The following is a 10,770-nucleotide window of genomic DNA, read 5'->3' as shown; positions in this document are numbered from 1 at the left end:
TTAATGCTGTATTAATGGCCTGATTTCAGAATATTGCACCTTTAACATACAATTGTTGTGACTCATTTTTCTCAGACAAGCACCTGCCACTCACTCTAAGTGCAGTATTGATAAGTATTGAAAGCATTTGCAAGGATCAGTCTAATGACCATCACAGGCCATTAGCAGCTATTGACCACCGTGTCCGTTTCTTTGTCTGACAAATGGAAGTGGAGACCTCACATTAAAGCGACATGCTGATTGGATGACACTGCAGGATCTGTGAAAAACCACAATATGTGTCAGGAAGATGCCCATTTAACCATTTAACCACGTAGACAAAAGCATATTTCTGTTGTGAGAACTCAGTTTAACAGTACAAGAGTAAAAGCTTAAACTGTTTACTCCACTGCAATTTTAACCAGCTTGTTGAGGATTGGCAGTTTATGTGTATCCCCTTGTCTACAGAGGCATGTGCAGGATATGATCATTCACTGCCATGGCCACAGAATGGAGGCCTGAACCATCTGTCCTCCAGCAGCACACACTCTTCACACGTTCGATCGATACACTCCAGAATCCCAGCTGCTCGGCTTGTGTACACTCCTCACCGAATAAACAGTCGGAGGAAATGGAGCAGCAACAGAGTGCTGACAAAGCTCTGCAGCAATACAGCGAGTGAAAGACATCAATCATCGGATTTCATGGGGAAAGAAGTAGGAATCCGTGATATTTTGAGAGACTGCTGTGACAGGAAACACGGTAGTAAACAAACCGTGTGCTACGCAGCAGTAAATGGCAGCCAAAGCTGCATCACAACCCTCCGCCGTCCAACTTTCACAAGAGATGTGAGGTAGTACGAGATTGAAGTGAAAAGAGCTCGAGGAAGCTAAAGGCCTCCAAACTGGCACACATTACTGATCCCAATGTGTGATTTATCACCGCGCCAATGATGTCACTTCCTGAGAAGTCTTGTGAGGCATTTACCAAACGGCACTTATTGAAGCCACAGCAGGATGTCTGGTGTAGGAGGGCGAGCTGATCAATGGCAGTGCTGCAGGACTTCTGCACATCACACTGTCAGAGAGGTCTGGAGATTTAGTTTAAAAATAAAACCCAGTCATCTTTTTGCAGCTCTTTCTGCACCGTTTGGAGTCTCTTATACTTTCTTTTGTGAAACTGTATAGCTTGCAGTCAATATTCAGATGCTGTCAGCATCTAAGCCTCCCTGTGGAGACAACTGGGGAGATCTCCTGAGGATGGACCACAAAGCAAATCCATAATGTACACACACACATGCAGTCTGCAGTGCTGTGTTTCCACAGAAGCTGAGGTTTCACGCTTTCTCTCTCTGCCAATAAATAAGCCATGCACAAAAAGATTATTTTACAGCTAAATGTGGATTAATAACCGCATAGTCTTACAGTACAAGGAGAGAGCAAGCGGTTCTCTGACAAAAAAATAAAACAGTTTGAACATTTAATTCACTGGATCGTTTCTATCTTACAGTAATTCAATTATGTTGTGTCAAATAAATTGATTGAGTGCTTTACAGGAGATGTTGAAGTCGTGAGATCAATATAACAATAAATCAACAATAAATTGTATTTCGATAAAAGGCGTTGCTTGTGATGACACTATGGTGATACTGTTTGCAGCATTTGCCTGTTCTGTGATTAATTCAATCGTCATGTTGAAAAGCCCAAAATGGAAACCTGCAGGAAAAAAGTAAACTGTTCTGTGCCTATCTTTATACTCCTGTGATGAGCTAATGGCAGCAAACAAATCAAAGAGGAATTGTGTGAACTGTGACAGCAACAGGAGCTGAATCAAACAGAATTGATGCCCGATAAGAAAACACAACTCGCTGTAAACTGGAGCTCGAACAAAATTTGGCATGCAGAAGCGGAAACAGACCTTCATCGTCTCATTGCTGTTCTTCCTCCTGCATCAGACGAGTCATTCACTTTGAGCGCTGCTCGCCGCTGACGCTAACAGTTAAACTCTTCCTCTCCACCTCCAGAACAGAGCAGGATGCTGAAGGATACAGGCTGGCTGTGGCGTGGTTTCACACAACATTTGGACAAACGTCACAGCATGACTCGGCAGTTTAACAACAAGACTCCGTGGGTATTATTTCTGTCTCACCAGTCGTATATAAACATGCTCACAGTTATCCCATGGTATCCACTTCGTCTCCAGCTTATTGAACTCTGCTAATCTGAAGTCTTTCTAATCCTTCCCCTCTGCTCATTTCTCTCCTCCTCATCCCTGACTCAAGCTTCCAAGCCAACGCAGCAGATTACAAAATGATGTTTGGCTTGGTTGCCAGCAGCGTTGTGCCTCCCGCTGGCAGCACGAGTGAAATCTCTCCTCTGTGCTCAGTTAAACTATCACCATCACAGATGCTGAAGTCAGTACAGGAGCCGCGAGCTGGTGATGAAATCACTGAGTTTGAGTCAGGGAAGCAGAAAAAGAGAGCAAAAAGCTAGCTCAGGTCAGCTAATCAGCTCATTGCGCCAGAAAAAAACAGCTGAGGTATCTGTGTATGTCATGTGTGTGTGTGTGTGTGTGTGTGTGTGTGTGTGTGTGTGTGTGTGTGTGTGTGTGTGTGAGTGTGTGAGAGAGAGAGAGGATGCCATCCTTGACGTGATACAGACAAAACAATTAAACTGTAAGTCAGAAGGTTGTATGCTTACAATGACAACACAAAAGTTGCTGATCTCCAGCAGGTGTAATATGTAAGATGGTCACCATCTCAATTTAGCATTCCAACAAAAGCAAATTAGTACTGTGAATACAAAATACGGCTGGGGACGATGGGAATGTCATTCGTTTTGGAGGTATTCAGTCCTATTTAATTTTGAACTGATAATGGTGCTAAATTAAAAACCTGAGGATCACCAAAGTTATTAAAATGTGGATATAAATGTCCGTACCATATCCTGACCATCCATCCAGTCGTTTTTTTGAGACATTTAACTAAAAACCACAAAAAGTGAACCTCATGGCGGTGCTACAGGATTCATCATCTTGGCACCATGGACGTTTGTTACCGAGTCATTAAATAATAGCAGCTGGTGCTCAAGAAAAAGTCAGTATCCTCTGGTGTATTCCTGTACAAAGAAATCATGACATTGCATTCAATAGTTATTGAGATATTTCAGTCTACAGACCAAAGTGCTGGACTGACCGACATTGCCCTTCATGGCTTAAAACACAGGAGGAAACAGAGGAGGATGGTATGGTGTGTGTTGACATCCACTACTCACATTTATTATCCTTTAAATCACTATACCAGACCCCTCAAGTGCTCCGTCATGCTGAAATCAGAAGCTGAATCGATGTTTCCATAAACAAATGAAACATCCGAACATGTCTTACAGGGGTTGGGTGCTGTTGCCAGCTGCACCAGAACCTAATGATCACCACAAAGCAGCCCCCCGGAAGAGCTTTCTCTCTCATCATCAAACATTCAGTTGCACCAAGATTCATTGCCTGCCAGAGGGGATGAGAGAAATGACCCCGTTTTGCCAGAGAGATGAACCATAAATAAAATGTGAACTTGTCTTGACTTCTGCACCGTATCAACTGTCAGCTACTGTGAGATAAGACGACCTCCAAGGAGAACTTGCAATCACCATAAATAACAGAGTAACGGCTTCAGAGCTGTTGTTCTCTCCTTGACTGCAGCCTTGTTGAACATGCAGTTTTCCCATGCCACGATACCTGCATGGCAGTGAGAGGTTTGCCGTTTCTCCTGTCAACAGCTTCATCTCAAAGGCTCAGAGCCGGCGAAATATTCATGAGCGATCGTTAGCTGTGCTCTGCATGTTAATCTAAAACTGAGCGGCTGATTATGGAAATCATGGTGTTTAAAAAGGTATTCTGTAGAAACAATCCTTCTCTAATGAACTGTGAACAAGCCAATAAAACACGAGTCATGACATGAGATGACACATTGTGGAAGCAGATCTGTTAGAGTATGCTGAGAGGCATGGGAGCATACTAAGAAGGCAACAGTGGGTAGACAAAATAATGTAAACGCATCTTGACTTGAAGAATGTCGGCTTTAAAGATGTCTCGTCACACCAGAGTTGACGGCGTATTTGCTGTGATGAGACCACTCCAGCTTATCAATGCTCCCATTCGCTGTACATGAACTACACGGCAAGCAGGGACACCTGAACATTACATCTCATTATATCGCTCTGAGCACGAATACGTTGCCTCCACTCTTCTGGGAAGGCTTTCTACAAGATTTTGGAACCTGATACAGGTATTTGCTCCTTGCCACAAACCCACCAGTGAGTAAAAATTTTGCTTGAAATATAATTGTATGCTGTAGCATCAAGACTTATTTTCCCTGAATTGACACTGAGGAGCCCAAACCATGAATATGAGCCCCAGTTTGTGGACAGATGAAAACTGTGTCTTCTCTGTAGTTTGTTGGGACATTTTAATGGGAATGCCATGTGTGTGTGTGTGTGCATCTTATTTTCAACTCTACAGGAGCTACAGGCCCCTGCTGTGATGGTTTTAGTTGGAGGGTGGTGTTGGGGGGTGTGGATGGGCAACCCTCATCAGACTTAGCCTGCGGGGGGAGAGGGGGCGGAGGTAATCACAATCTGCTCACCACCTGCTCAGTGGAAGAGGGAGGCTTTACTCTTTTCATACCTCACTCTCTCTATCACACAACACACAAACACAGATCACCGAGGTGTGTCTGCACAGGGCTCACAGGTTTTGCAGCATCCCCCAACCAGCCTCTGTCTGAAGGCTGAATGAGCCATAGCGTGACTGGTGTGATGACTGCACACGGGCCGCGATCAACAAACCAAACACCTGCTTCCTGTCTGGCTGCACATGCTCAGTAGGCCCCCAGGGGAGCGCTGTCTGTCTGCACTTCAGTACAACATGTCCTGGATGAACCTGACTCAGAACAAATAACCACAGAACAATCTGTGTTTTCTCTGCAACTCAGAGCTTCTTGAAGGATTCCACCCACCGCCTCTTATACTGCTGAAGCTGATCAAAGGGCCTGAGAGACCTGAGAGTCTAAATTACCTTCACTCCCACATCTACAAAAACTGCTCATTTTAACAGATGCCTTCAGATAGCGGTCTAATTTTGGTGGGCATCTCAAACATATCTAAAAGGAATACACTACAAATCAAAATAAGCAAAACCACCAGTGTCATCATGTACAAATAACATCTGGATCTGGATCACAGCCAACCAGAAGAGTGCTCATATCACAACATCTAATACATACAGGATATCTATTGCTACAAAAAGAGGTGCTGCAGGTATATCAGATGGGACAACTTGTCTTCATAGTCAGCATAACATGTGTGACAAGTGAGAGGACAAGATAGTGTGACATCTGTGAATATCTTATGTTCCATGCTTATTGGTGTTTTAATAAGCGTCTGGCAGTGTGCATTTTCCTGGTGACTATCTGTGTATGATACAAAAGTTACAATGCTGCATGTGTCAGTATCACTGTGATGGACCCCTGTGGAACAGCAGGGAAGTTCACAGCAGGCAACTCAAATAACAGGGAGCCTCCTTTCCACTGACGACATAAACAGAACAAAGCCATGTCTGCGGTACATTTAGATGGCAGGTGGAATACAAATGGAGGTCTCACAAAACCATCTGCTGTTTTGTTCTAATATTCTGTGTTTGACTTCCCATCAAGAGGCTTTCACCAAAGAGTTTCCAGATATTTGTATTCATACACACCACCACCATTAGCATTAGCATTAGCACTAACAGAGAGGGCAGGGGAGGAAAGTACCCCCAGATCTTTGCAGACCCTCTCCAATGTTTTTATTGTTTGTTTATTGAGTGCAACTGGAGCTGTCTACCTGCTCAAGGTGCTAAATAAACACAGACAGAAACAAACCAACCAAAATAAAGAAAATCCATGGCGAGAGGCTTACACATGATTCTCTCATACGGTGCCGCTGTCTATCGTCAGCCTGTTCAGCAGTTGTACAGGTAATCCATCTCTATTGTAATCTCAGTTTAGTTTCTCCTGAAATATTAATATCTGTTTGATAATCGAAGATGATCAGCATTCATTTGCTCTCTAATCTTGGAAAATGTATGGACTCTCATTCTCTGTGGATCTCATTTTAAAGTGATAGCGCACTGAAAATCTTTTCATTATTAAACACTCAATATCAGTGAACTCCTGCACACTATCAGCACTTCATTCTGGTAGAAGACTTTAAGGCATTACAATTTGAAAAAATAGTATATTTAAGCCGCATTAAGGAGTCAAGACACAAACACCTGAGTCAATTGCACTTTCAATAAAATACTAACATTTAATATTATGCAGGGGTTTAGGGAGGGTTATCAAAGATTCACCACTTGTTTGATTAAAAGGGTGCGGTAAAGAAAAGTTGTAGGGACAGTTCCAATAGATTCCAAAGGTGACCAATTTTCAAAAACTACCATTTTCATGAATGACTTTCCCTGAAATCCTTCTTGAAATGTCTTGTCCTTAAAAGCACAACATCTCTATTCAAGACAATTCATAAGCCTGGGAACATGACAGATCTCTCTGATTAATAAACAACTGACATCTTTGTGTCAGTGTAAATCCAACAGAAAAACAGCAGCAACAACAACACCAACAACAACAACAGGCTACAGCAGCGAGAGAGAGAGAGAATAAACAGAGAGAGAATAAAGCATGGTCTACATGGCTGTAACCCTAAATATTTCTTATGCACGAGCACTATTATTACTGTTATTACAGTTGGGAGTTAAGGTTGCTCATTAACGGTATCCCACCCATTTTACTCAATTAGGAACAATAGATGTTGTCGAGCGAAGATCTGTTTTGGGTGTAATAGCCTGACACGTTGGCAGAAACATCTTCATCCCGACTAACCAATAACACGGTGCTATAGTGCAGGCAGCCTTTAGACGTTTAGACTCAATTCTAAAATCGTAATGTCATAACTGAAAGAAAATGTGCCGCTCTCTCTCTCTCTCTCGCTCTCTCTCTCTCAGATCAATTTCGACGACTGTGTTGGCCCGCTTGCTGCAGCACTCACAACAGTCTGCACACTCACCTTCCTCCTCCTCCAGCTCTGTAACATGATGGAAACGAGTGCGCCATAAATCGCGCATTAAACCCTTCCAGTCCGCGTTTAGATCACCACACGGACACATTACTTTGTTTTCCTTCTAAATCACATCGCTCACCTCAGAAAGCTTCCGGATCGCTGGTGTCTGGTGTTGATGGGTGCTGCTTTGTTTTTTTTCCTCCAACACCAAGAAACAAGAGAAACTCCCACCTACTCAGGGGCCGTCTGACAATTAAACACCTGCCTTGAAGGCTGCTAAGGGAGCGTCAATATATAGCTTGTTGTCGCCTCTATTTTTAGGATATACAATTGATTACTATATAATTATTAGTTATCATTGTACAACCATTTTGCTGATGTAATTATTGTTATATCTCTAAAGCTAAACGATACCAGCAGAATAACTGAGACAACACAAGGTAAGTAAAATATAATAAATCTATATCCCGAATGAGCACTCAGACTAAAAGGTAATATAATTGAGGATGCATTGCCATCTACTCGAAAACATTTTTTCATGCATTGTGTCAACCTGTTAGCCCTATTAGCCCAGACAGACCAAACAAATCTATTTTTTTACCAACCTTGCCTAACTTTAGAGTTCATGAGCCAACTAAAAGCAACAGCAAATGCATGGATAATAATATCAACATAAGAACTAAAAGTATAGCACTCATAGAGACCTAGGTATTATCAAATGTAAGCTACATTTATTAAAATTATTTTAAGAATATTTAGCTAATAACACTGATAATACTTACTGAAGTGGCAGATTTATTGTATTTTTATTTTTGTATTGCTATTTTAACTGGGGTAAATGGTTGGAAGACCTTCTCCTCCACTGCCAACAATCACATTTCAATAATGTACAACAAAAAAAGATCAATGCCATATCAATGCCATATTTTCACACAACTTCTCCTACGTCAGATTTGGGCTGTTACTATAACCAGTAAGCTACCCAGCCAATTAAAATGAAGGAACAGACGCATCCAGACCAGCAGGCGGCGGTAGAGAAAGGAGCTGACACTCCAATAATAATAAAAAAAGGACGTCGATGTGGATCAACATGACCTTCTCTGCGTTTGAATGAACGTGCTCTGAGCCGAGGCTCCGCGGTGCTGAAAGGACAGCTCCTCCGCTCTCTGACATCTGCAGGTAGGCAGCCTGGACACCACGAGGGTGACTCTTTTAATTGTGTCGTCATGGGAATTAAATGATTGACGCCATCAGTGGCACCGTCCGAGAAAACACGAAGGAGAGGAAACCGCGATAGAGTGCTGTGTATGCTCTCCGTTATCTAGGGCATTGGTCGACCTACAGTAAAGCTTCCCACCATTTTCATAAACTAACATCAACATTCATTTTTAGGTTTGGTCTGTGGGGGCCCCTTCCTTCCTTCTGTATGTGCTTTGATTCTCTGTGATTTGCTCATCTGTTAGTGCTGTACGTTAGAAGATCACAGAGAAAAAAAGGCGAGATATTTTTAGTATTCTCAGTGGCCCCTTAGAGGCCCCAGACCCTACTTTTCAGAGAAATTCGTTTTTCCTCAGCAGCAGACTTACATTCTCTTTATCAAATGAGCAGCCAGAGAACACATTTGTATGAGCTATGTGACCTTATAGGGTGTGTGCTACTTTCACGCTTCATGCAAATAGTCCTCTGTAATGTGCTTATTTCCATCAGAACTGTTAAAGAAATTTGTAAGAGCCATAACAAGAAAATAAGACATGTTGTAATAAAGTATATTATAATGTACATAACAAGTATACTTATTTGCTCTTGGGAATGTTATTATATGTTCTATGAAATGGTATGTATTAAATAATAACGTAGACAAGGCAACCTTTCATTTCTCAAAGTAAACTTTTGAAATGGAGATTTATTTAGTGTCAAATTGCTGTGACACAATCGCTCCTCTGAGGCTCTGATAACATTCTGCTTACTGTGTCTTCACTCTCACACAGATATGTTCACCAGGATGTTAAAACTGAGGCTTCTCAATGCTGTAGCACCTGCCTACTTCTTCATAGCTACAGCGGTCACCTTCATTTTACACTTCTGCTTCTTCATCCCAACAATCTTCCCAAACCTGAGGGCGTCTATGGCTCTTCACACAGTTGTTTTCCTCTTCTTGATGTTCAACGCACTAGGAAACTACATAATGACTATTAAATATCCCGCTGAAAGCGCCAACGAGAACGTGGTCCCGGTGTGTTCGGCGCACTGCTCGGACAAAGTGGACGCACACTACCTCCTGAACGGTCGCCACTTCTGCAAACTGTGTAAGAAAGTCATCCTTAAGAGGGATCACCACTGCTTTTTTACTGGAAACTGCATTGGCAACAAAAACATGCGCTACTTCATCATGTTCTGCATCTACACATCGTGCACTTGTTTGTACTCGTTGGTTCTTGGTGTGGCCTTTCTAACAGTGGAGTTCTCCATCTCCTTTGAGAACCCGCTGACCTTCCTGACTCTTCTCCCCCTCTCCACTAGTTACTTCTTCACAGGTGACTTGATCAATTATTTCAACTAAAGCTAACAATCCAAGATACATGTTGACTTACTGAGCATTACGATTTTCCTTTATTAATTCTTTCCCACAGGAACAATCTCAGGCTTGCAGTTGTTCCTGGTGCTGATGCTCTACGTGTGGCTGGGCATCGGCCTGGTCTGTGCAGGCTTCTGTTGCCAGCAGGTGCTGCTGGTGGCCCGGGGACAGACCTGGTGTCAGATGCAGAGGGGGCAGCTGGTGGAGAACCGCAGCCCTTGGAGAAACAACCTTAAGGATGTGTTCGGTACCCGCTGGATCCTTGGCCTTATCCTGCCTGTGCAGACTGCGGAGACAGGCTCTGGAGACACAGACGCACATAAGCAAGACTGAGTGATAACCACATGTCATAAAAAAAGCTCCCAATAGGTCACACAAGTGGCACACGTTGTAGGAAAGGCTTTCTTGGGATCCATGTGGTGATTGATTTGAAATACTAAATGGATGCTTTATGACCTTCGCAGTAGTTTATGAATTTGTTGGCTGTTAGCACACATTCCTTTAAGGACAGGAGCCATATATCAATGTGAAACTTTTGAATAGGTGCATAGTGTAAGTATATCCTTTAAGTAGCTTTTGACAAGGCAATATTAAGACAAATAAGTTGGTCGTTTTGGGACATTCATCAGTTTTACATGCACCGCTACACACTTGCATCATCCTATAAAGCTGGCTTTGCATAAGTGCATGCATTCCCCGCTTTACATTTTTCTATCACGCTATCGATTTGAAGGCCTGCACCACGCGGTGCTTTGAGATTACCAATCAAGTGTGTTGTTCTTTGTAGAATGTGACATTCAGGAAACTTGGGGTAGTTTTCACAACAATAATTTACTTTGACATTAAGGGCTAGGAGACAAGGAAACTACAGTACCGGTATGTGTCTACAGCATAAACTGCCGGGCTTGACGCCATTGTTTTGACAAGGAACTGTCACATGTTGAGACAGATTTTTACTAAAGTGAATGTGACTCAGACAGTGCAGTGGTCTGCTCCTTTATAAGAATGGGTGGGGGAAATGTAAAGATTACCATCGTATTATATCCAGGGTATTATTCACAATGTGCCATAAACATGTCTTATATGCTTACAGATGACCCCAAAGATGATGTATTCACTACACTGCTC

At 42.6% G+C, this 10,770-nt stretch overlaps 1 protein-coding gene across 1 annotated transcript; it reads left to right on the top strand.

The window, feature by feature from the left end:
• Positions 1–9,057: 9,057 nt before the first annotated feature.
• Positions 9,058–9,975, top strand: zdhhc22 (zDHHC palmitoyltransferase 22; the record flags this gene model as incomplete). The annotated part of the gene is made up of 2 exons (XM_079287411.1): positions 9,058–9,601; positions 9,698–9,975. 2 exons carry the CDS (start codon positions 9,058–9,060, stop codon positions 9,973–9,975), a joined length of 822 nt encoding a protein of 273 aa, XP_079143537.1.
• Between the last annotated feature and the right edge of the window lie 795 nt (positions 9,976–10,770).

Source organism: Melanostigma gelatinosum (assembly GCF_949748355.1).
Source record: "Melanostigma gelatinosum genome assembly, chromosome: 16".
NCBI classification, from domain to species: Eukaryota; Metazoa; Chordata; class Actinopteri; order Perciformes; family Zoarcidae; genus Melanostigma; species Melanostigma gelatinosum.
The sequence above is the reverse complement of the archived record's forward strand: the minus strand, read 5'-3'. Positions and strand labels throughout refer to the sequence as shown.